We start from the raw sequence: 22522 nt of genomic DNA, 5'->3' as shown, positions 1-22522 counted from the left end.
AAAAACATTGTTTTCATTATTAGTATCTACCATACTCACTGCTGCAGGTGGCTATTATAGGGGATTTTGAACAACAAGTAAAATTTTGAAAAAAATAGTCTCTGCGCTGTGAGTATTTACACAAGCCACATTGTACTGACTGCCGCAAACATTCTCCTAAGCTATGTAACTTGATCTCTCCAGGGAAGCACAGGACCGTTTGAAATTTGCCGCCTGGAGGAACAAACAAACACAGAGGAACATCATTTGGCTTCCGGTGTAAGTATTAGTAAACACCTTGCCAATTTGAACTCATTTTGTGTTTGTAAAAGGATTTTCTTGTCCATTCTTCTCGCCTCTATTCTGCAGTTTGGCCAACCCTGCAACTTTGGGAAAGGAAAAGTAAAACGCTAACTTTGCTAACATCGCTGTGTTTATTAAACACATGTGTCTGCTTTACTAATACGGCTTGCCACATATGCCACAATCTATTACATTGGAACCATATCATCTCATCAATATCATCCCATTGGTCTCGTTTGTATGCTTTATATGTTATGCTTTATATGTCCTGCATATTATCCATTTATTGTGTGTATTTAAAAGGTCTAATCATTATATGCTTGCACTGAATTGATTTTAATTTTCTGTTTTTTCGCATTGTAATAAATACATTTTTAAATACATTTGATATAGTTGTGCCAATATAGGATTACCTAGATATTAGTATACTACACTCATTTAGCTATCTTTGGATAGCGCAGCTAAATAACTTATCACTTAGCTACAGTTTGTAGTTAAAGTGATTACTCTAGTCCTTACAAAAATAATAAACAAAATTATCAAAAATAAAAACAATTACACTTAAACTAATAAGCCCTATAAAAATTAAAAAGCCCCACCCAAAAAAAAACACCCCCTATCCTACAATAACCTACCAATAGCCCTTTAAAGGGCCTTTTGTAGGGCATTGCCCTAAGTTAAACAGCTCTTTTACCTGTAAAAAAAAAATACAAAGTCCCTCCAACAGTAAAACCACCCAACCAACCCCCAAAATAAAAAAACAAAACTCTAAAAAAAACCTAAGCTACCCATTGACCCTAAAGGGGCATTTGTATGGGCATTACCCTTAAAAGGACATTCAGCTCTTTTTAATTGCCCTTAAAAGGGCATTTAGCTCTTTTTCAAATGCCCAAACACAAATCTGAAAAAACAAACAAAAAAAAACACCCCAAAAAAACAAATAAAAAACAAACAAAAAAAAAAAAACCTAACACTAACCCCAGAATATCTACTCATGGTTGCTGAAGTCCGGACATCCAGGCAGCGACATCTTCATCCATCGCGGGGGTGTCTTCTATCTTCATCCCGGTGGCACTGAGCGGCAAAGACATCCAGCGCAGAGCGTCCTCTTCATATGGTCCCCGCCGTACACTGAAGCTTCAATGCAAGGTAGCCATTACAAAATGGCGTACCTTGCATTCCTATTGGCTGATTTGATTCTTCAAATTCAAATCAGCCAATAAGACGAGAGCATCTAAAATCCTATTGGCTGTTCAAAACAGCCAATAGGATGAGAGCTACTGAAATCCTATTGGCTGATTTATTATAGTGTCGGCGATGTCGGGGAGCGGCGGAATAAGGGTTAATAGCTTTTTTATAGTGTCGGCGATGCTGGGGAGTGGTGGAATAGGGGTTAATAAATGTATTTAAAGGGACACTGAACCCAATTTTTTTCTTTCGTGATTCAGATAGAGCATGCAATTTTAAGAAACTTTCTAATTTACTCCTATTATCAATTTTTCTTCATTCTCTTGCTATCTTTAATTGCATCCAAGTTATTTTTTGGTTCAGGAAGCTGGAAAGCGCTTGTTTATTGGTCGGTTAAATTAATCCACCAATCAGCAAGAACAACGCAGGTTGTTCACCAAAAATGGGCCGGCATCTAAACTTACATTCTTGATTTTCATTTAAAGATACCAAGAGAATAAAGAAAATTGGATAATAGGAATAAATTAGAGAGTTGCTTAAAATTGCATGCTCTATCTGAATCACGAAAGAAAAAATTTGGGTTCAGTGTCCCTTTAATATTGGCAATGTGGGTTGGCGGCAGATTAGGGGTTAATAGGTTTACTATAGTGTTTGCAATGCAGGAGGGTGGCGGGTTAGAGGTTAATAGGTAGTTTATGGGTTTTAGTGTACTTTGTAACACTTTAATTATGAGCTTTGTGAAACATTTTTGTGGCACAAAACTCATAACTACTGATTTCAGATGGTGGTATGGATCGTGTCAGTATAGGCTGTAACGCAAGCATTTTAGCCTTACCGCACAGCCTGTAATACCGGCGCTATGAAAATCCCACGCAATAACGTAATTTTTTTGAGTGCGTAATGGACATTGCGTTACAGGCTAAAATGCTTGTGGTATAGCTATACCAACACCACTCGCAATAGCTGCGTTACTGCTGAAATGGCCATTTTTTCAGCGTTAAAAGCTGTAACGCAAAACTCATAATCTAGGTGATAGAAAATAACTGAAATTAAATCATTTAGAATCTGAGTTTTCAAATAAGATAAAAAAGTAGCTTCTGCCATAGAACCCTCACCTGCAGCAACGTCTGAAGGGGTCTTCACTGGCTGAATATTCTGAACAAGTTCTCCATGTTCGCCTGTGTCTAATTTTTTATCACTGTGACCTGTTAAATCTAATAGAGAATAAAATTAGTTTCTTTTTGCTAATCGTAAAACAGTTTTCTGCTATAGTGTTTTACAATGTATACCAGTTATTTATTTTTAAGATGATCTGTTGCTGGATAAACCTACCTTTAACTAGCAGCCTTGCAGACACTGCCAATGCTCATCAAAACCTAGATATGCGAAATGCGTTTCCTGCTAGTCTGTTACATTAGTACGTTTTTGAAAATACAAATATATATATTGCTTTAATTTCAGGACAAACTTTTTGCCTAACAAACTCTTTTAAAAATACACATTTCGGTATAAAACTTGTTTATACTCAGACAAATCATTAGATCACACATGACAAATTCACTGTAGATTTACTCTATGTCAGTCACGTCAGTAATATATTTGCATTTCCTGAGTGAGATATTTATTACTACACAACGTTACCTGAGCTCTCATCTCCTGGGATCTCCGTAATCCTTAGTGCTTGGTGAGTCTCCATCATGACGTCCTTGTAAAGCTCCTTGTGTCCCTCTATATACTCCCACTCCTCCATAGAGAAATACACAGCAACATCATCACACTTTATAGGCACCTGAAACACACAACGCATTCAGCGCTGACACAAGGACTGGTTCTGTCACACATTTTTACTGATAGAGCCAGGGTAATGTTACTGAGAACATACAGAGACACAGACAGGAGGTACAATAGGTAAATACGCACAGGTCCAGATGGGGCAGTAAATGTCAGTACTGTCCCCCGATGCTGGTATAAAGTCACATTTCCCAGCAGGGCTCACCTCTCCACTCAGCTGGTAAGAGCTGCCGTATTGGGATAATGTTACTGAGAACATGCAGAGACACGGAAAAAAGCTAGAACGTACACACAGGGCCAGATGGGTCAGTAATAGGAGTCACTGTGCTCTGACACTGTATAATGTCACATTCCCCAGCAGTGCTCACCTCTCTGCTCAGCCGGCGAATGCTGCTATAGGTGTAGATCATGTTACTGAGAACATGCAGAGACACAATCAGAATGTAGGAAATATACACAGGCCCATACGAGTCTGTAAAGGGAGACACTGTGCCCTGACATTGGTGTAATGTCACATTCCCAGCAGTGCTCAGTTCTTTGCCCAGCCGGTCAAGGCTGCTGCAGGTGTGTGGGGAGAGTTAATTTGTTTCTGTAATCCTGAATTTCTATAGAACAAATTTTCCAACCATCAGACAAGGGCTGGAATGTGACCCATAAGATAGAAATTCCATCATTTATCCAAACTAATTAATAAGGTCTGAGTACAAGTCAAGTGATACTGTGATATTGTGTGAGGTGCACTACTGTGTTCTAGGCCTTGCACCATCAGTATTGCTTGATTTGGTATTAGAACTCAATCTAACAAAAGACTTGCTGGTTGCTCTCAGCTAAATTATCGAATCCTGTACGCTAATTAGTGTTCTAGCCATAATTACCATGATATCACCAACTGATTATCACAAGCGTAATGTACACAATAATATGCTTTTACTACCTGGTGTAAAGTGATTCCATCACCTGATCTGCCGTACCCCATTACATTTAACCCCTAAAGTGCCAGGCCCCTAATTGTAATAAACACCTACCACTAAAATCCACTAACTGCCATTAACCCATAAAGTGTTGGAAACTGTTTTTAAGGTGTTTGCAACTTTTGTTTACATAAACAAATTTCTTCATAATCAGTGACTAGAAATGCTAAAGATTAGTTGTAATTTTAGAGTTCAATAAATATAATATTATATTCTTTGATAAGTTTAATTTCCCATTTTCCATGCCTTTAATGCACAGTCGGTCACAGGGCTGTTATCATAACATATTCCATCAGCTCTCACCTCCCCTGTCAGCAGGTACATGATCTGCAGGGTGTGGGTCAGTATCCTCTCAGTTGCCATCTTGTCCCCGGTCATGTGACTCGCTGTCACTGAGTTAGTCACACGCTGCAAGAATGAAACATAAAAACATCACTGACCCCTCTCACATCACCTGTGTGTATCCTGTTATCATATTCTCCTCCTCATCATGGTCACATTCTGAGCACTTGTGTAAAACTTAGTTGGTGAGTTTGGCACGACAGTAGAAGATACAATGTGATTGCTAAACACCATCCTAGTTAAAGGAACATTAATGATTCAGATAGACCATGCAATTTTAAATAACTTTCTAATGTTATGTTATTTAATTTGCTTCATTCTCTTATTATCCATTGTTGAAAAGCATACCTAGGTAGGCTTGAAAGCAGAAATGCACCCCTGGGCACTATCTGCTGATTGGTGGCTGCATATATATGCTTCTTGTCATAGGCTCAACTGCTGTGCTCAGCTAGCTCTCAAATAGTACATTGCTGCACCTTCAACAAAGGGTAGCAAGAGAATTAAAGTGAAGGTAAACTTTGATGAATGAAAACCTGGTTTTTAAAAATACTATTAAAAACAGGGGCACTGTTATTCATCAAAGTTTAGAAAGCAGCCATTTTGTTTAAAAACTTACCTTAGTTCTTTTCACAGCCAGAGCAGCTTCCCCCACCCGGAGATCCTCTCTTCACACGTCAACAATGACTGATCCTGCTTCCTCCAATCACGGCATGGCCTCAGGCAATGACTCCCCTGGGGGGAAAGCCATGATTGGAGGAAGCAGGATCAGTCATTGCTGACGTGTGAAGAGAGGATCTCCAGGTGGGGGGAAGCTGCTCTGACTGTGAAAAGAACAAAGGTAAGTTTTTAAACAAAACGGCTGCTTTCTAAACTTTGATGAATGAAAGTGCCCCAGTTTTTAATAGTATTTTTATAAACCGGGCTTTCATTCATCAAAGTTTACCTTCACTTTAAGAACATTTTATAATAGAAGTCAATTTAAAAGTTGTTTAACATTGTATGTTGTCTGAATCATGAAATAAAACTATTGGGTTTCATGTTTCTTTTTGTGCCATATTACAAAAGGTCTGCACACACAATACATAAGCAATTAAGTGATGCATTGCAAAGGGTCTACAAATAGAATACATATTTATATTCAGCCAGTATATATCAGCATTAAAGCACAGCATCGCAAAAGGTCTGTACGTACAATAAATGTGTTATATGTCTGTCTATAGTATATAACAAGCATTAAAGTGATGGCAAACTTTCCCCTTTGTATAAACAAATCCAGAATGTTAGCAATATTTTAGATGGAGTTTTCCCACCTCTCCCGTCAGCAGGTAGAGAATCTCTAGGATGTGATTCAGGATCTGCTCAGGCAGCTTCTTCTTCATCTTGTTCATGGTCAGTGAAATGTTCTAACACTGCAACCTGCAACTGTGGCACATACACAAACACACATATCTTAGAGAAGAAGATTTAAGAAACTCCCTACTGTATATGTAAAACACACACACACACACACATATACATATATATATTGCTGAAGGAATGGATGGCACTCACTATTAATCTTTCAAGTGTGCTTTAATTGCAGTGCAAACATTCCTTCAGCAATTTGTATTCTCGAAATCACGCTGGAATTTTTATATATATATATATATATATATATATATATATATATATATATATATATATATATATATATATATATATATATATATATATATATATATATATTTCAGCGTGATTTCGAGAATACAAATTGCTGAAGGAATGTTTGCAGTGCAATTAAAGCACACTTGAAAGACCAATAGTGAGTGCTATCCATTATATATATATATATATATATATATATATATATATATATATATATATATATATATATATATATATATATATATATATATATATATATATATATATATATATATATATATATATACATATATACATACACACACACAAGCAAAGTGCACTCCAGATTCAAACAGTCAGCCGCTTCGGGTGCTAGCAAAAATAGGATATATCAAAAAACAAGAAGCACTCCAGAAGACTTTCAAAAACTGTCACCTTTAATTTAGTTTTTGAAAGTCTTCTGGAGTGCTTCTTGTTTTTTGAGATATATATATATATATATATATAATTTTTTTTTTTTTTAAGAAAAAACTGCAGCACGCCAATTAATTTTCTGTGAGTTCATTACAAGCAAAAAGACATAGGCAACCGTTCTCAAGCCAAGTTATTAAAACAGTTTACATATCACACATTTATATGCTATGTGTTACCTAGTACACACACACATTATATATATATATATATATATATATATATATGCACACACAGCACCCTCCCCAGTACACACACGCACACATATATTTAAAGTTCCCTCTGCCTCACATACACACAGCCCCGTCGCCAGTACTGTATACACATATATGTATCATATAATATTAGCGGTTCCCTCTGCCTCACATACACACAGCCCCGTTGCCAGTACTGTATATACATATATGTATCATATATTAGAGATTGCCTCTGCCTCACATACACACAGCCCCGTTGCCAGTACTGTATATACACATCTATGTATCATATAATATTAGCGGTTCCCTCTGCCTCACATACACACAGCCCCGTTGCCAGTACTGTATATACATATATGCATCATATATTAGAGATTGCCTCTGCCTCACATACACACAGCCCCGTTGCCAGTACTGTATATACACATCTATGTATCATATAATATTAGAGGTTCCCTCTGATCACATACACACAGCCCTGTTGCCAGTACTGTATACACATATATGTATCATATAATATTAGCGGTTCCCTCTGCCTCACATACACACAGCCCCGTCGACAGTACTGTATACACATATATGTATCATATAATATTAGAGATTGCCTCTGCCTCACATACACACAGCCCCGTTGCCAGTACTGTATATACATATATGTATCATATAATATTAGAGGTTCCCTCTGATCACATACACACAGCCCCGTTGCCAGTACTGTATATACATCTATGTATCATAATATTAGAGGTTCCCTCTGCCTCACATACACACAGCCCGTTGCCAGTACTGTATACACATATATGTATCATATAATATTAGCGGTTCCCTCTGCCTCACATACACACATCCCTGTTGCCAGTACTGTATACACATATATGTATCATAATATTAGAGATTGCCTCTGCCTCATATACACACAGCCCCGTTGCCAGTACTGTATATACATATATGTATCATATAATATTAGAGATTGCCTCTGCCTCACATACACACAGCCCCATTGCCAGTACTGTATATACATATATGTATCATATAATATTAGAGGTTCCCTCTGATTACATACACACAGCCCCGTTGCCAGTACTGTATATACATATATGTATAATATAATATTAGAGGTTCCCTCTGATCACATACACACAGCCCCGTTGCCAGTACTGTATATACATCTATGTATCATAATATTAGAGGTTCCCTCTGCCACACATACACACAGCCCCGTTGCCAGTACTGTATACACATATATGTATCATATAATATTAGCGGTTCCCTCTGCCTCACATACACACATCCCTGTTGCCAGTACTGTATACACATATATGTATCATAATATTAGAGATTGCCTCTGCCTCATATACACACAGCCCCGTTGCCAGTACTGTATATACATATATGTATCATATAATATTAGAGATTGACTCTGCCTCACATACACACAGCCCCATTGCCAGTACTGTATATACATATATGTATAATATAATATTAGAGGTTCCCTCTGATTACATACACACAGCCCCGTTCCCAGTACTGTATACACATATATGTATCATATAATATTAGAGGTTCACTCTGATCACATACACACAGCCCCGTTGCCAGTACTGCATACACATATATGTATCATATAATATTAGCGGTTCCCTCTGCCTCACATACACACAGCCCCGTTGACAGTACTGTATACACATATATGTATCATATAATATTAGAGATTGCCTCTGCCTCACATACACACAGCCCCGTTGCCAGTACTGTATATACATATATGTATCATATAATATTAGAGGTTCCCTCTGATCACATACACACAGCCCCGTTGCCAGTACTGTATATACATCTATGTATCACAATATTAGAGGTTCCCTCTGCCTCACATACACACAGCCCGTTGCCAGTACTGTATACACATATATGTATCATATAATATTAGCGGTTCCCTCTGCCTCACATACACACAGCCCCGTTGCCAGTACTGTATACACATATATGTATCATATAATATTAGCGGTTCCCTCTGCCTCAAATACACACAGCCCTGTTACCAGTACTGTATACACATATATGTATCATATAATATTAGAGATTGCCTCTGCCTCACATACACACAGCCCCGTTGCCAGTACTGTATATACATCTATGTATCATATAATATTAGCGGTTCCCTCTGCCTCACATACACACAGCCCCGTTGCCAGTACTGTATATACATATATGTATCATATATTAGAGATTGCCTCTGCCTCACATACACACAGCCCCGTTGCCAGTAGTGTATAGACATATATGTATCATATAATATTATAGGTTCCCTCTGCCTCACATACACACAGCCCCGTTGCCAGTACTGTATACACATATATGTATCATATAATATTAGAGGTTCCCTCTGATCGCATACACACAGCCCCGTTGCCAGTACTGTATATACATCTATGTATCATAATATTAGAGGTTCCCTCTGCCTCACATACCCACAGCCCTGTTGCCAGTACTGTATACACATATATGTATCATATAATATTAGCGGTTCCCTCTGCCTCACATACACACATCCCTGTTGCCAGTACTGTATACACATATGTATCATAATATTAGAGATTGCCTCTGCTTCATATACACACAGCCCCGTTGCCAGTACTGTATATACATATATGTATCATATAATATTAGAGGTTCCCTCTGATTAAATACACACAGCCCCATTGCCAGTACTGTATACACATATATGTATCATATAATATTAGAGGTTCACTCTGATCACATACACACAGCCCCGTTGCCAGTACTGCATACACATATATGTATCATATAATATTAGCGGTTCCCTCTGCCTCACATACCCACAGCCCCGTTGACAGTACTGTATACACATATATGTATCATATAATATTAGAGATTGCCTCTGCCTCACATACACACAGCCCCGTTGCCAGTACTGTATATACATATATGTATAATATAATATTAGAGGTTCCCTCTGATCACATACACACAGCCCCGTTGCCAGTACTGTATATACATCTATGTATCATAATATTAGAGGTTCCCTCTGCCTCACATACACACAGCCCCGTTGCCAGTACTGTATACACATATATGTATCATATAATATTAGCGGTTCCCTCTGCCTCACATACACACATCCCTGTTGCCAGTACTGTATACACATATATGTATCATATAATATTAGAGATTGCCTCTGCCTCATATACACACAGCCCCGTTGCCAGTACTGTATATACATATATGTATCATATAATATTAGAGATTGCCTCTGCCTCACATACACACAGCCCCATTGCCAGTACTGTATATACATATATGTATCATATAATATTAGAGGTTCCCTCTGATTACATACACACAGCCCCGTTGCCAGTACTGTATACACATATATGTATCATATAATATAGAGGTTCCCTCTGATCACATACACACAGCCCCGTTGCCAGTACTGTATACACATATATGTATCATATAATATTAGCGGTTCCCTCTGCCTCACATACACACAGCCCCGTTGCCAGTACTGTATACACATATATGTATCATATAATATTAGCGGTTCGCTCTGCCTCAAATACACACAGCCCTGTTGCCAGTACTGTATACACATATATGTATCATATAATATTAGAGATTGCCTCTGCCTCACATACACACAGCCCCGTTGCCAGTACTGTATATACATATATGTATCATATAATATTAGAGATTGCCTCTGCCTCACATACACACAGCCCCATTGCCAGTACTGTATATACATATATGTATCATATAATATTAGAGGTTCCCACTGATTACATACACACAGCCCCGTTGCCAGTACTGTATACACATATATGTATCATATAATATAGAGGTTCCCTCTGATCACATACACACAGCCCCGTTGCCAGTAGTGTATACACATATATGTATCATATAATATTAGAGGTTCCCTCTGCCTCATATACACACAGCCCCGTTGCCAGTACTGTATACACATATATGTATCATATAATATTAGAGGTTTCCTCTGCCTCACATACACACAGCCCCGTTGCCAGTACTGTATACACATATATGCATCATATAATATTAGAGGTTCCCTCTGCCTAACAAACGCACATCCGCCTTCCCAGTAAATTGTGCACTCTATGTAGACGATCTTCTCTACACACACACACCATACTGCAGTACCTTACATGGAGATATTAACACACGCACTCGCTTATAATTACCTAAATAAAACCGTGGCAGCTTGTTCCTAATAAGCTGAAGGACCGGTGATTTCAATGTAGCCTCTTACATTGGCCGCATCAGTCACGTGACTTATGACATCACTGGTTCTCTAACTGGATAGGAAGTAGCTGCTACCGTCTCAGAGATCTACATTACACAAACAAAGCTCCCTTTGTATACTGGTAAATACCTGCACATACGGTAGTAATGAAGATTTGTGTATGTGTGAGACTGTGTGTATATGTTTAAAAGGTAGCAGGAACATTTTTGTTTTTTATAACTTTATTTAAAGAACTGTAGCGGTGGCTGTGTGTGAGAGGCAAAGGAACATCTCTATAATATATATATATTTTAATGAACTCTGGAGTTAACTGTGTGTAAGGCAGATAAACATCTCTATAATCTATCTACATCTATATATATATATATATATATATTTGCATACAAAGAGAGAAGCGCTCTACCAGGAACGAACAACAGCTCAGTGGCTTGTTCTATGGCGATTTACCACCCGGAAGCAGCCTCTTTTAGACCAGTGTGCTTTTCACAGAAGAAAACTTTCCTGAAGTATATCAGTCTGATCCTGCCAAGTAAGGTCAGTCCAGCCCCGAAATACCAGGCAATTCTCCTCTGAACAAGGAGCATGACAACCCCAGACGATCGTTTCGGCCTCCTATGGGCCTCGTCAGTGAGGTGCAGCCACATTCCTCTAAGCACACTGGGCAAGGAGTCCACGTCTGGTTTCCCCCATCACCCATAGGGAGACTTCCCCAGGGTCATAATAATTTGCATACAAAGAGAGAAGCGCTCTACCAGGAACGAACAACAGCTCAGTGGCTTGTTCTATGGCGATTTACCACCCGGAAGCAGCCTCTTTTAGACCAGTGTGCTTTTCACAGAAGAAAACTTTCCTGAAGTATATCAGTCTGATCCTGCCAAGTAAGGTCAGTCCAGCCCCGAAATACCAGGCAATTCTCCTCTGAACAAGGAGCATGACAACCCCAGACGATCGTTTCGGCCTCCTATGGGCCTCGTCAGTGAGGTGCAGCCACATTCCTCTAAGCACACTGGGCAAGGAGTCCACGTCTGGTTTCCCCCATCACCCATAGGGAGACTTCCCCAGGGTCATAATAATTTGCATACAAAGAGAGAAGCGCTCTACCAGGAACGAACAACAGCTCAGTGGCTTGTTCTATGGCGATTTACCACCCGGAAGCAGCCTCTTTTAGACCAGTGTGCTTTTCACAGAAGAAAACTTTCCTGAAGTATATCAGTCTGATCCTGCCAAGTAAGGTCAGTCCAGCCCCGAAATACCAGGCAATTCTCCTCTGAACAAGGAGCATGACAACCCCAGACGATCGTTTCGGCCTCCTATGGGCCTCGTCAGTGAGGTGCAGCCACATTCCTCTAAGCACACTGGGCAAGGAGTCCACGTCTGGTTTCCCCCATCACCCATAGGGAGACTTCCCCAGGGTCATAATAATTTGCATACAAAGAGAGAAGCGCTCTACCAGGAACGAACAACAGCTCAGTGGCTTGTTCTATGGCGATTTACCACCCGGAAGCAGCCTCTTTTAGACCAGTGTGCTTTTTCGTCTGGGGTTGTCATGTTCCTTGTTCAGAGGAGAATTGCCTGGTATTTCGGGCCTGGACTGACCTTACTTGGCGGGATCAGACTGATATACTTCAGGAAAGTTTTCTTCTGTGAAAAGCACACTGGTCTAAAAGAGGCTGCTTCCGGGTGGTAAATCGCCATAGAACAAGCCACTGAGCTGTTGTTCGTTCCTGGTAGAGCGCTTCTCTCTTTGTATGCAAATTATTATGACCCTGGGGAAGTCTCCCTATGGGTGATGGGGGAAACCAGACGTGGACTCCTTGCCCAGTGTGCTTAGAGGAATATGGCTGCACCTCACTGACGAGGCCCATAGGAGGCCGAAACGATCGTCTGGGGTTGTCATGTTCCTTGTTCAGAGGAGAATTGCCTGGTATTTCGGGCCTGGACTGACCTTACTTGGCGGGATCAGACTGATATACTTCAGGAAAGTTTTCTTCTGTGAAAAGCACACTGGTCTAAAAGAGGCTGCTTCCGGGTGGTAAATCGCCATAGAACAAGCCACTGAGCTGTTGTTCGTTCCTGGTAGAGCGCTTCTCTCTTTGTATGCAAATTATTATGACCCTGGGGAAGTCTCCCTATGGGTGATGGGGGAAACCAGACGTGGACTCCTTGCCCAGTGTGCTTAGAGGAATATGGCTGCACCTCACTGACGAGGCCCATAGGAGGCCGAAACGATCGTCTGGGGTTGTCATGTTCCTTGTTCAGAGGAGAATTGCCTGGTATTTCGGGCCTGGACTGACCTTACTTGGCGGGATCAGACTGATATACTTCAGGAAAGTTTTCTTCTGTGAAAAGCACACTGGTCTAAAAGAGGCTGCTTCCGGGTGGTAAATCGCCATAGAACAAGCCACTGAGCTGTTGTTCGTTCCTGGTAGAGCGCTTCTCTCTTTGTATGCAAATTATTATGACCCTGGGGAAGTCTCCCTATGGGTGATGGGGGAAACCAGACGTGGACTCCTTGCCCAGTGTGCTTAGAGGAATATGGCTGCACCTCACTGACGAGGCCCATAGGAGGCCGAAACGATCGTCTGGGGTTGTCATGTTCCTTGTTCAGAGGAGAATTGCCTGGTATTTCGGGCCTGGACTGACCTTACTTGGCGGGATCAGACTGATATACTTCAGGAAAGTTTTCTTCTGTGAAAAGCACACTGGTCTAAAAGAGGCTGCTTCCGGGTGGTAAATCGCCATAGAACAAGCCACTGAGCTGTTGTTCGTTCCTGGTAGAGCGCTTCTCTCTTTGTATGCAAATTATTATGACCCTGGGGAAGTCTCCCTATGGGTGATGGGGGAAACCAGACGTGGACTCCTTGCCCAGTGTGCTTAGAGGAATATGGCTGCACCTCACTGACGAGGCCCATAGGAGGCCGAAACGATCGTCTGGGGTTGTCATGTTCCTTGTTCAGAGGAGAATTGCCTGGTATTTCGGGCCTGGACTGACCTTACTTGGCGGGATCAGACTGATATACTTCAGGAAAGTTTTCTTCTGTGAAAAGCACACTGGTCTAAAAGAGGCTGCTTCCGGGTGGTAAATCGCCATAGAACAAGCCACTGAGCTGTTGTTCGTTCCTGGTAGAGCGCTTCTCTCTTTGTATGCAAATTATTATGACCCTGGGGAAGTCTCCCTATGGGTGATGGGGGAAACCAGACGTGGACTCCTTGCCCAGTGTGCTTAGAGGAATATGGCTGCACCTCACTGACGAGGCCCATAGGAGGCCGAAACGATCGTCTGGGGTTGTCATGTTCCTTGTTCAGAGGAGAATTGCCTGGTATTTCGGGCCTGGACTGACCTTACTTGGCGGGATCAGACTGATATACTTCAGGAAAGTTTTCTTCTGTGAAAAGCACACTGGTCTAAAAGAGGCTGCTTCCGGGTGGTAAATCGCCATAGAACAAGCCACTGAGCTGTTGTTCGTTCCTGGTAGAGCGCTTCTCTCTTTGTATGCAAATTATTATGACCCTGGGGAAGTCTCCCTATGGGTGATGGGGGAAACCAGACGTGGACTCCTTGCCCAGTGTGCTTAGAGGAATATGGCTGCACCTCACTGACGAGGCCCATAGGAGGCCGAAACGATCGTCTGGGGTTGTCATGTTCCTTGTTCAGAGGAGAATTGCCTGGTATTTCGGGCCTGGACTGACCTTACTTGGCGGGATCAGACTGATATACTTCAGGAAAGTTTTCTTCTGTGAAAAGCACACTGGTCTAAAAGAGGCTGCTTCCGGGTGGTAAATCGCCATAGAACAAGCCACTGAGCTGTTGTTCGTTCCTGGTAGAGCGCTTCTCTCTTTGTATGCAAATTATTATGACCCTGGGGAAGTCTCCCTATGGGTGATGGGGGAAACCAGACGTGGACTCCTTGCCCAGTGTGCTTAGAGGAATATGGCTGCACCTCACTGACGAGGCCCATAGGAGGCCGAAACGATCGTCTGGGGTTGTCATGTTCCTTGTTCAGAGGAGAATTGCCTGGTATTTCGGGCCTGGACTGACCTTACTTGGCGGGATCAGACTGATATACTTCAGGAAAGTTTTCTTCTGTGAAAAGCACACTGGTCTAAAAGAGGCTGCTTCCGGGTGGTAAATCGCCATAGAACAAGCCACTGAGCTGTTGTTCGTTCCTGGTAGAGCGCTTCTCTCTTTGTATGCAAATTATTATGACCCTGGGGAAGTCTCCCTATGGGTGATGGGGGAAACCAGACGTGGACTCCTTGCCCAGTGTGCTTAGAGGAATATGGCTGCACCTCACTGACGAGGCCCATAGGAGGCCGAAACGATCGTCTGGGGTTGTCATGTTCCTTGTTCAGAGGAGAATTGCCTGGTATTTCGGGCCTGGACTGACCTTACTTGGCGGGATCAGACTGATATACTTCAGGAAAGTTTTCTTCTGTGAAAAGCACACTGGTCTAAAAGAGGCTGCTTCCGGGTGGTAAATCGCCATAGAACAAGCCACTGAGCTGTTGTTCGTTCCTGGTAGAGCGCTTCTCTCTTTGTATGCAAATTATTATGACCCTGGGGAAGTCTCCCTATGGGTGATGGGGGAAACCAGACGTGGACTCCTTGCCCAGTGTGCTTAGAGGAATATGGCTGCACCTCACTGACGAGGCCCATAGGAGGCCGAAACGATCGTCTGGGGTTGTCATGTTCCTTGTTCAGAGGAGAATTGCCTGGTATTTCGGGCCTGGACTGACCTTACTTGGCGGGATCAGACTGATATACTTCAGGAAAGTTTTCTTCTGTGAAAAGCACACTGGTCTAAAAGAGGCTGCTTCCGGGTGGTAAATCGCCATAGAACAAGCCACTGAGCTGTTGTTCGTTCCTGGTAGAGCGCTTCTCTCTTTGTATGCAAATTATTATGACCCTGGGGAAGTCTCCCTATGGGTGATGGGGGAAACCAGACGTGGACTCCTTGCCCAGTGTGCTTAGAGGAATATGGCTGCACCTCACTGACGAGGCCCATAGGAGGCCGAAACGATCGTCTGGGGTTGTCATGTTCCTTGTTCAGAGGAGAATTGCCTGGTATTTCGGGCCTGGACTGACCTTACTTGGCGGGATCAGACTGATATACTTCAGGAAAGTTTTCTTCTGTGAAAAGCACACTGGTCTAAAAGAGGCTGCTTCCGGGTGGTAAATCGCCATAGAACAAGCCACTGAGCTGTTGTTCGTTCCTGGTAGAGCGCTTCTCTCTTTGTATGCAAATTATTATGACCCTGGGGAAGTCTCCCTATGGGTGATGGGGGAAACCAGACGTGGACTCCTTGCCCAGTGTGCTTAGAGGAATATGGCTGCACCTCACTGACGAGGCCCATAGGAGGCCGAAACGATCGTCTGGGGTTGTCATGTTCCTTGTTCAGAGGAGAATTGCCTGGTATTTCGGGCCTGGACTGACCTTACTTGGCGGGATCAGACTGATATACTTCAGGAAAGTTTTCTTCTGTGAAAAGCACACTGGTCTAAAAGAGGCTGCTTCCGGGTGGTAAATCGCCATAGAACAAGCCACTGAGCTGTTGTTCGTTCCTGGTAGAGCGCTTCTCTCTTTGTATGCATATATATATATATATATATATATATATATATATATATATATATATATATTTATAAAAGGAGGGGGCTGTGTGTGTGAGGCAGCTGAACCTCTGCATTGTGTTATATGCTTACATATAAGGTGCTGGTGGAGTGTGTTAAGACACATGGAATCTCACTATAGTACTGTATATCTCAACATGAGGTCTAAGGGGGGGGGGGGGGATATGTGAGGCAGAGGGAATCTCTCTATAATATATATATATGTATATAGAACTGGGGATATATGTGGGCCATATAGATAACAATGTGTTCACACAGAGGAGTTAAGATTTAGCACAACACAGTACTAAATGCAAGTCAATAGATAATAAACAGTCGCAGTCATGTGATCAGGGGGCTGTCAGAAGATGCTTAGATACAAGGTAATCACAGAGGTAACAAGTATATTAATATAACTGTTGGTTGTGCAAAACTCGGCCATGGGTAATAAAGGGATTATCTATCTATTAAAACAATAAAAATTATATTGTAGACTGTCCCTTTAAGCTGCAGAGAAGAGAACGGAGTGAAGTTTCTGCTTGTGCAACAGACTTACTCACGGACAGAAGAGCTCTAACTGCCCTCTCCCTTACCAGCCCTGCTTGTGTAAGATGTGAGCCATAAAACAGTTTGTGCTGTCAATTTTCTTTACTCTGGTCAAACATACTGTTTAACCCCTTGACTGCTAGATGGCTGTATGAAGCAGATGTGCAACCATCTCTTGCAGTTCAGGGGCTTAAACAGTGTGTTTTCTATACATTCTTAATGATCTTTTTTTTAGTTAAAGGGACATGAAACCCAAATTTTTCTTTCACGATTTAGAAAGAGCATGCAGTTTTAAACAACTTTCTAATTTACTTCTATTATCTAATTTGCTTAATTCTCTTGATATTATTTGCTGAAAAGCATATCTAGATATGATTAGTAGCTGCTGATTGGTGGCTGCACACAGATGCTTTGTGTGATTGGCTCACCCATGTACATTGCTATTTCTTCAACAAAAGATATCTAAAGAATGAAGATAATTAGATAATAGAAGTAAATTGGAATGTTGTTTAAAATGGTATTTTCTATCTGAATCATGAAAGAAAGAAATGGGGTTTAATGTCCCTTTAATTTGTTTCCTGTTTAGCCTTAGAATTTTTATATCTCATCCATGTGTGTATATATATATATATATATATATATATATATATATATATATATATATATATATATATATATATATATATATATATATATATGTGTGTGTGCATGTGTATTTATATAATCTTCTTCACTTAGGACACTTACAGGATTTTTACATCAATAAGTTTTTATTTCCAATTCATTTAGGTAACAGTTTGATTGTTGATGTTTCGGCCCCTGTTTGGGCCTTTCTCAATACAAGTATGTTCTTATCCTTCTGCTCTGATGCCTGGTTTCAGGCAGCTCTTCTGGTTCTGACCCCTGGACTGTTCACAGGTTACTCTTCTTCTGCACAGACTGGTTCCTGATATCTGTTCTCTGCATTTATAACTCCTGGTACGTGCACTGCGGTGGTTGTAACATAGAGTTGTAGGGAGCGTCTGTCAGGAGAACAGATATCAGGAACCAGTCTGTGCAGCAGAAGAGTAACTTGTGAACAGTCCAGGGGTCAGAACCAGAAGAGCTGCCTGAAACCAGGCATCAGAGCAGAAGGATAAGAACATACTTGTCTTGAGAAAGGCCCAAACAGGGGCCGAAACATAGATAATCAAACTGTTACCTAAATGAATTGGAAATAAAAACTAATTGATGTAAACATCCTGTAAGTGTCCTAAGTAAAGAAGATTATATAAACACACACACACATGCACATATATATATATATATATATATATGTGTGTGTGTGTTTTATATATATTTATATATATATATATATATATATATATACACACATAGATGAGCTATAAAAATTCTAAGGCTAAACAGGAAACAAATTAACTAAAAAAAGATCATAAAGAATGTATAGAAAACACACTGTTTAAGCCCCTGAACTGCAAGAGATGGTTGCACATCTGCTTCATACAGCCATCTAGCAGTCAAGGGGTTAAACAGTATGTTTGACCAGAGTAAAGGAAAGTGACAGCACAAACTGTTTTATGGCTCACATCTTACACAAGCAGGGCCTGTAAGGGAGAGGGCAGTTTCAAAGATGTGCACTCTCACTTAATCCGACAACTGCCAGGATGCTAGCACATAAATTCAAAATAACCACAAACTTGCACTCTCTTTCGGCTAGATTACAAGTTTTGCGTTAGAGGCTATGCGGTGCTAACGAGCAGTTTTGTCTCACCGCTCACTTACATGCAGCGCTGGTATTACGAGTTTTCAGAAACCCGGCTTTAAAAGACAAGAAGTGAGCGTTGAGCAAAATTTTTCCCCATGTCTCACTTCAATACCAGCGCTGCTTAAGTCAGCAGTGAGCTGGCCGTACGTGCTCGTGCATGATTTCCCCATAGAAATCAACGGGGAGAGCCGGCTGAAAAAAAAGTCTAACACCTGCAAAAAAGCAGCGTAAAGCTCCCTAACGCAGCCCCATTGATTCCTATGGGGAAATACAATTTATGTCTACACCTAACACCCTAACACGAGTCTAAACACCCCTAATCTTACACTTATTAAACCCTAATCTGCTGCCCCCGACATCGCCGACACCTACATTATATTATTAACCCCTAATCTGCTGCTCCGGACACCGCCGCCACCTACATTATATTTATGAACCCCTAATCTGCTGCCCCCAACAGCGCCGACACCTACATACTATTTATTAACCCCTAATCTGCCGCCCCCAATGTCGCCGCAACCTACCTACATTTATTTACCCCTAATCTGCCGCCCCCAACGTCACCGCCACTATATTAAAGTTATTAACCCCTAAACCTAAGTCTAACCCTAACCCCCCTAACTTAAATATAATTACAATAAATCTAAATACATATTCCTATCATTAACTAAATTATTCCTATTTAAAACTAAATACTTACCTATAAAATAAACCCTAAAATAGCTACAATATAACTAATAGTTACATTGTATCTAGCTTAGTGCTTATTTTTATTTTACAGGCAAGTTTGTATTTATTTTAACTATTTAATAACTACCTAGCTAAAATAAATACAAATCGACCTGTAAAATAAAACCTAACCTAAGTTACACTAACACCTAACGCTACACTATAATTAAATAAATTAACTAAATTAAATACAGTTATCAAAATTAAATTAAATTAGCTAAAGTACAAAAAAAAACAATCACTAAATTACAGAAAATAATAAACAAATTACAGATAATTAAATTAATTACACCTAATCTAATAGCCCTATTAAAATAAAAAAAAACCCATCCAAAATAAAAAAAAACCCTAGCCTAAACTAAACTACCAATAGCCCTTAAAAGGGCCTTTTGCGGGGCATTGCCCCAAAGTAATCAGCTTTTTTTTTTTTTTTTTTTTTAATTTTCTTTTTTTATTGAAGAAACATAATACACTTACATGCATGGCGAATAAAGATACGAACCATATCACAAAAGTGAGCATCATAGTAATACAATAACCAGTAATCCTAACAGACAACTTTTCTGTTCTTCCTTTTAAATTTTAAGAAATTGCTGTGCCATCAAAGATATCTAGATCCACTAGTAGGACCACATTCCCAAAAGTACAAGGATGACACAAAGCTCAAACCTAGATAGTGTCAGTTAGCAATATGTAGGGTGCACTAGATTAAAGCTGCGTCCAAACATACTTTAGGAATCACATCAAATATAGTAGGATAATATTGTTACAAACTGCTATTTGTAACTGGCCCTTTAAATGGAAAATTGCCCTGCTTCCCTGGATTTTGGAGAAGCCTATTTGCCAGCCTCCTTCCACATGACTATGGCCCCTGGAAGATTGTGCCCCTGAGGACATATTGACTTTTATTGGGTGTGTATGGCCCTTTAAGAACCGTCTGGGGACATATTGTGACTTTGGTGAACAATGCCCCTTTAAGACTATGTCCCCAGACCTGTGAAATGACTTGTCCCTGGCTTTCTCCCACTTGGTTCAGTTTCATTGTGTGCCATTAAGTGCTATGTGACAGACCCTTCGGTCAGAACTACAGAGATAACTTTGTTCAGCTTCAAGAAGCATTCTAAATACAAGTTTGCTGGGATCAGCTCTAATTAAGTTTAGTGATAAACTTTCCCATTGTCTAATCAGACTTCTAGTAGTGATAAGGTGGACTGCATTGTTTTATTGTGTGTAAAATGTTATCTGCTGAAGTAATGTTGTGGCCTGTCAAAGGGAGTGTCTCTCTATCTAATATCAAATGTGTGATGGGGGATTTTATGCCTCCCCCTGAGAGTGTCCTGTTTGCATGTAACCTCAATAAAAAGCAGGCTGTGTGCTCCAGCACATCAGACCTATGTTGACCCTCTAACTTGAAGCTTTGACTCATGTTTGTAGGATACAGCTTATAATCACTACAGGGATTGCTATGCTCTTCATACTCCCTTAGCTACAGGGATTGCTACAGAAGGAAGAGGTTCACCTACTGGAGCCTGGTCATAGGTCCAGGGCGCAGAGCAGACGGGAGATACCAGCCCAGCAGCGGTGGTTCATAGAGTCTGCATTACTTATGGTGGCTACGCAGCAGTTATAGAGTCTACGGTGCTGCTGCTCCTTTGGTGAGCGCTAGGAGCATCCTTTCCTACGGTCCAACTTCCAGCCAGCCTGGAGGCAACCGTAACATTTGGCGGCAGCGGTGGGATCGCGTCCTAGCGCAAGGAGCAGCACCACAACAGCACTGGTATCGTAAGAGAGTAATTGAGGGCAACGCTAGCCACTGCGCAGCGTCCCTACCTACAGCAGCATGGAGCTGACAAGACACTGGTCAGAACCCTGTGAAGAGCACCTCAACCTGATCCGTCGCTATGAGTGCGCTGATTTCGTTCCAGAGGTAAAGAGGCGGCTAGTCCGATATGGTCCAGACCCTGCACAGGAGGTAGTCAGTCGCCTCATCCGGGAATTGGCTACTGAGAACGAAGCGGCACGAGCCTTTGAGCGCCAACTGTGGAGTTTGAGGGTATGGACACCTGGTCTCTCTCCCCAGCCGCAGCATGTTCCACAGGGAGAGGAGAGCAGCGACCTCCCTCCCCAGCGGCAGTATACTGTGCAGAGGGAAGAGACAACCGGTCTCCTTCCCCAACCCCAACCAGAGATACTAGAGGCAGCAGGCCTCATAGACTGGTCCTGGGAGGACCCCCAGCAGGCAGGTGGAGATGGGACCGCAGTCTCTCTACCGGCCCTACAGGGATGCTGGGCAGGCGGCCCAGATCCCCAGCGACAGACCCAGCTACAGGGAGGGGAGAGCATCGACCTCCCTCCCCAGCCGGAGTGTGCCGTCCAGGGAGAGGAGACAACCGGTCTCTCTCCCCAGCCGCAGCATGTTCCACAGGAAGCGGAGAGCATCGACCTCCCTTCCCAACGGCCGCCGGAGTATCAGGAGGAGGAGGTAAGCCAATCTCCCCCTCCCCAGCTAACTCCTAACTTAGGCCCAGGGTTAACAGTGGAGATAGCCTCTGCCCCCCAAGTACCATCAGCTATTTGCCCAGCTGCGCCAGGAAGGCAGAGGATGCTACACTTTCATCCTACAACCTGGAACTTACAGGCCAGTACTACGTATTGTGGGGGGGGCTACTTTGCTGCTAACGATTATTTGTGGGTGGGTTGCGAGACTAACTTAGGCACTGA

The 22522-nt window shown here is 41.6% G+C and overlaps 2 protein-coding genes across 2 annotated transcripts in view; one reads left to right on the top strand and one right to left on the bottom strand.

Annotated features, from left to right (window-relative positions):
• Positions 1–3097: 3097 nt before the first annotated feature.
• LOC128657965 (gastrula zinc finger protein XlCGF66.1-like) lies at positions 3098–5999 on the bottom strand. The gene is made up of 3 exons (XM_053712396.1): positions 5885–5999; positions 4536–4640; positions 3098–3259 (listed from the first exon to the last, which is right to left on the bottom strand). Exons 1-3 carry the CDS (start codon positions 5960–5962, stop codon positions 3098–3100), a joined length of 345 nt encoding a protein of 114 aa, XP_053568371.1. The 5' UTR covers positions 5963–5999.
• Positions 6000–11217: 5218 nt separating this feature from the next.
• LOC128657233 (gastrula zinc finger protein XlCGF26.1-like) overlaps positions 11218–22522 on the top strand; it is a 106348-nt gene continuing 95043 nt past the window's right edge. The window contains exon 1 of the mRNA XM_053711498.1: positions 11218–11271. The gene's annotated coding sequence lies outside the window, so the exon portion shown is untranslated. The remainder of the gene's footprint in view (positions 11272–22522) is intronic.

The sequence above is a fragment of the Bombina bombina genome, chromosome 4 (genome assembly GCF_027579735.1).
Source record: "Bombina bombina isolate aBomBom1 chromosome 4, aBomBom1.pri, whole genome shotgun sequence".
Classification (NCBI taxonomy): Eukaryota; Metazoa; Chordata; class Amphibia; order Anura; family Bombinatoridae; genus Bombina; species Bombina bombina.
This window is presented reverse-complemented; position numbering and strand designations above follow the sequence as displayed.

What these genes read in the sequence shown, in the direction of transcription:
- LOC128657965 (XM_053712396.1), bottom strand. Translation starts at nt 5,962, where the DNA reads ATGAACAAGATGAAGAAGAAGCTGCCTGAGCAGATCCTGAATCACATC. An exon ending in TCTACCTGCTGACGGGAGAG is followed by an intron (nt 4,641 to 5,884) that starts GTGGGAAAACTC and finishes TCATTCTTGCAG; the next exon opens with CGTGTGACTAACTCAGTGAC. An exon ending in TGTACCTGCTGACAGGGGAG is followed by an intron (nt 3,260 to 4,535) that starts GTGAGAGCTGAT and finishes TGTGTGTTTCAG; the next exon opens with GTGCCTATAAAGTGTGATGA.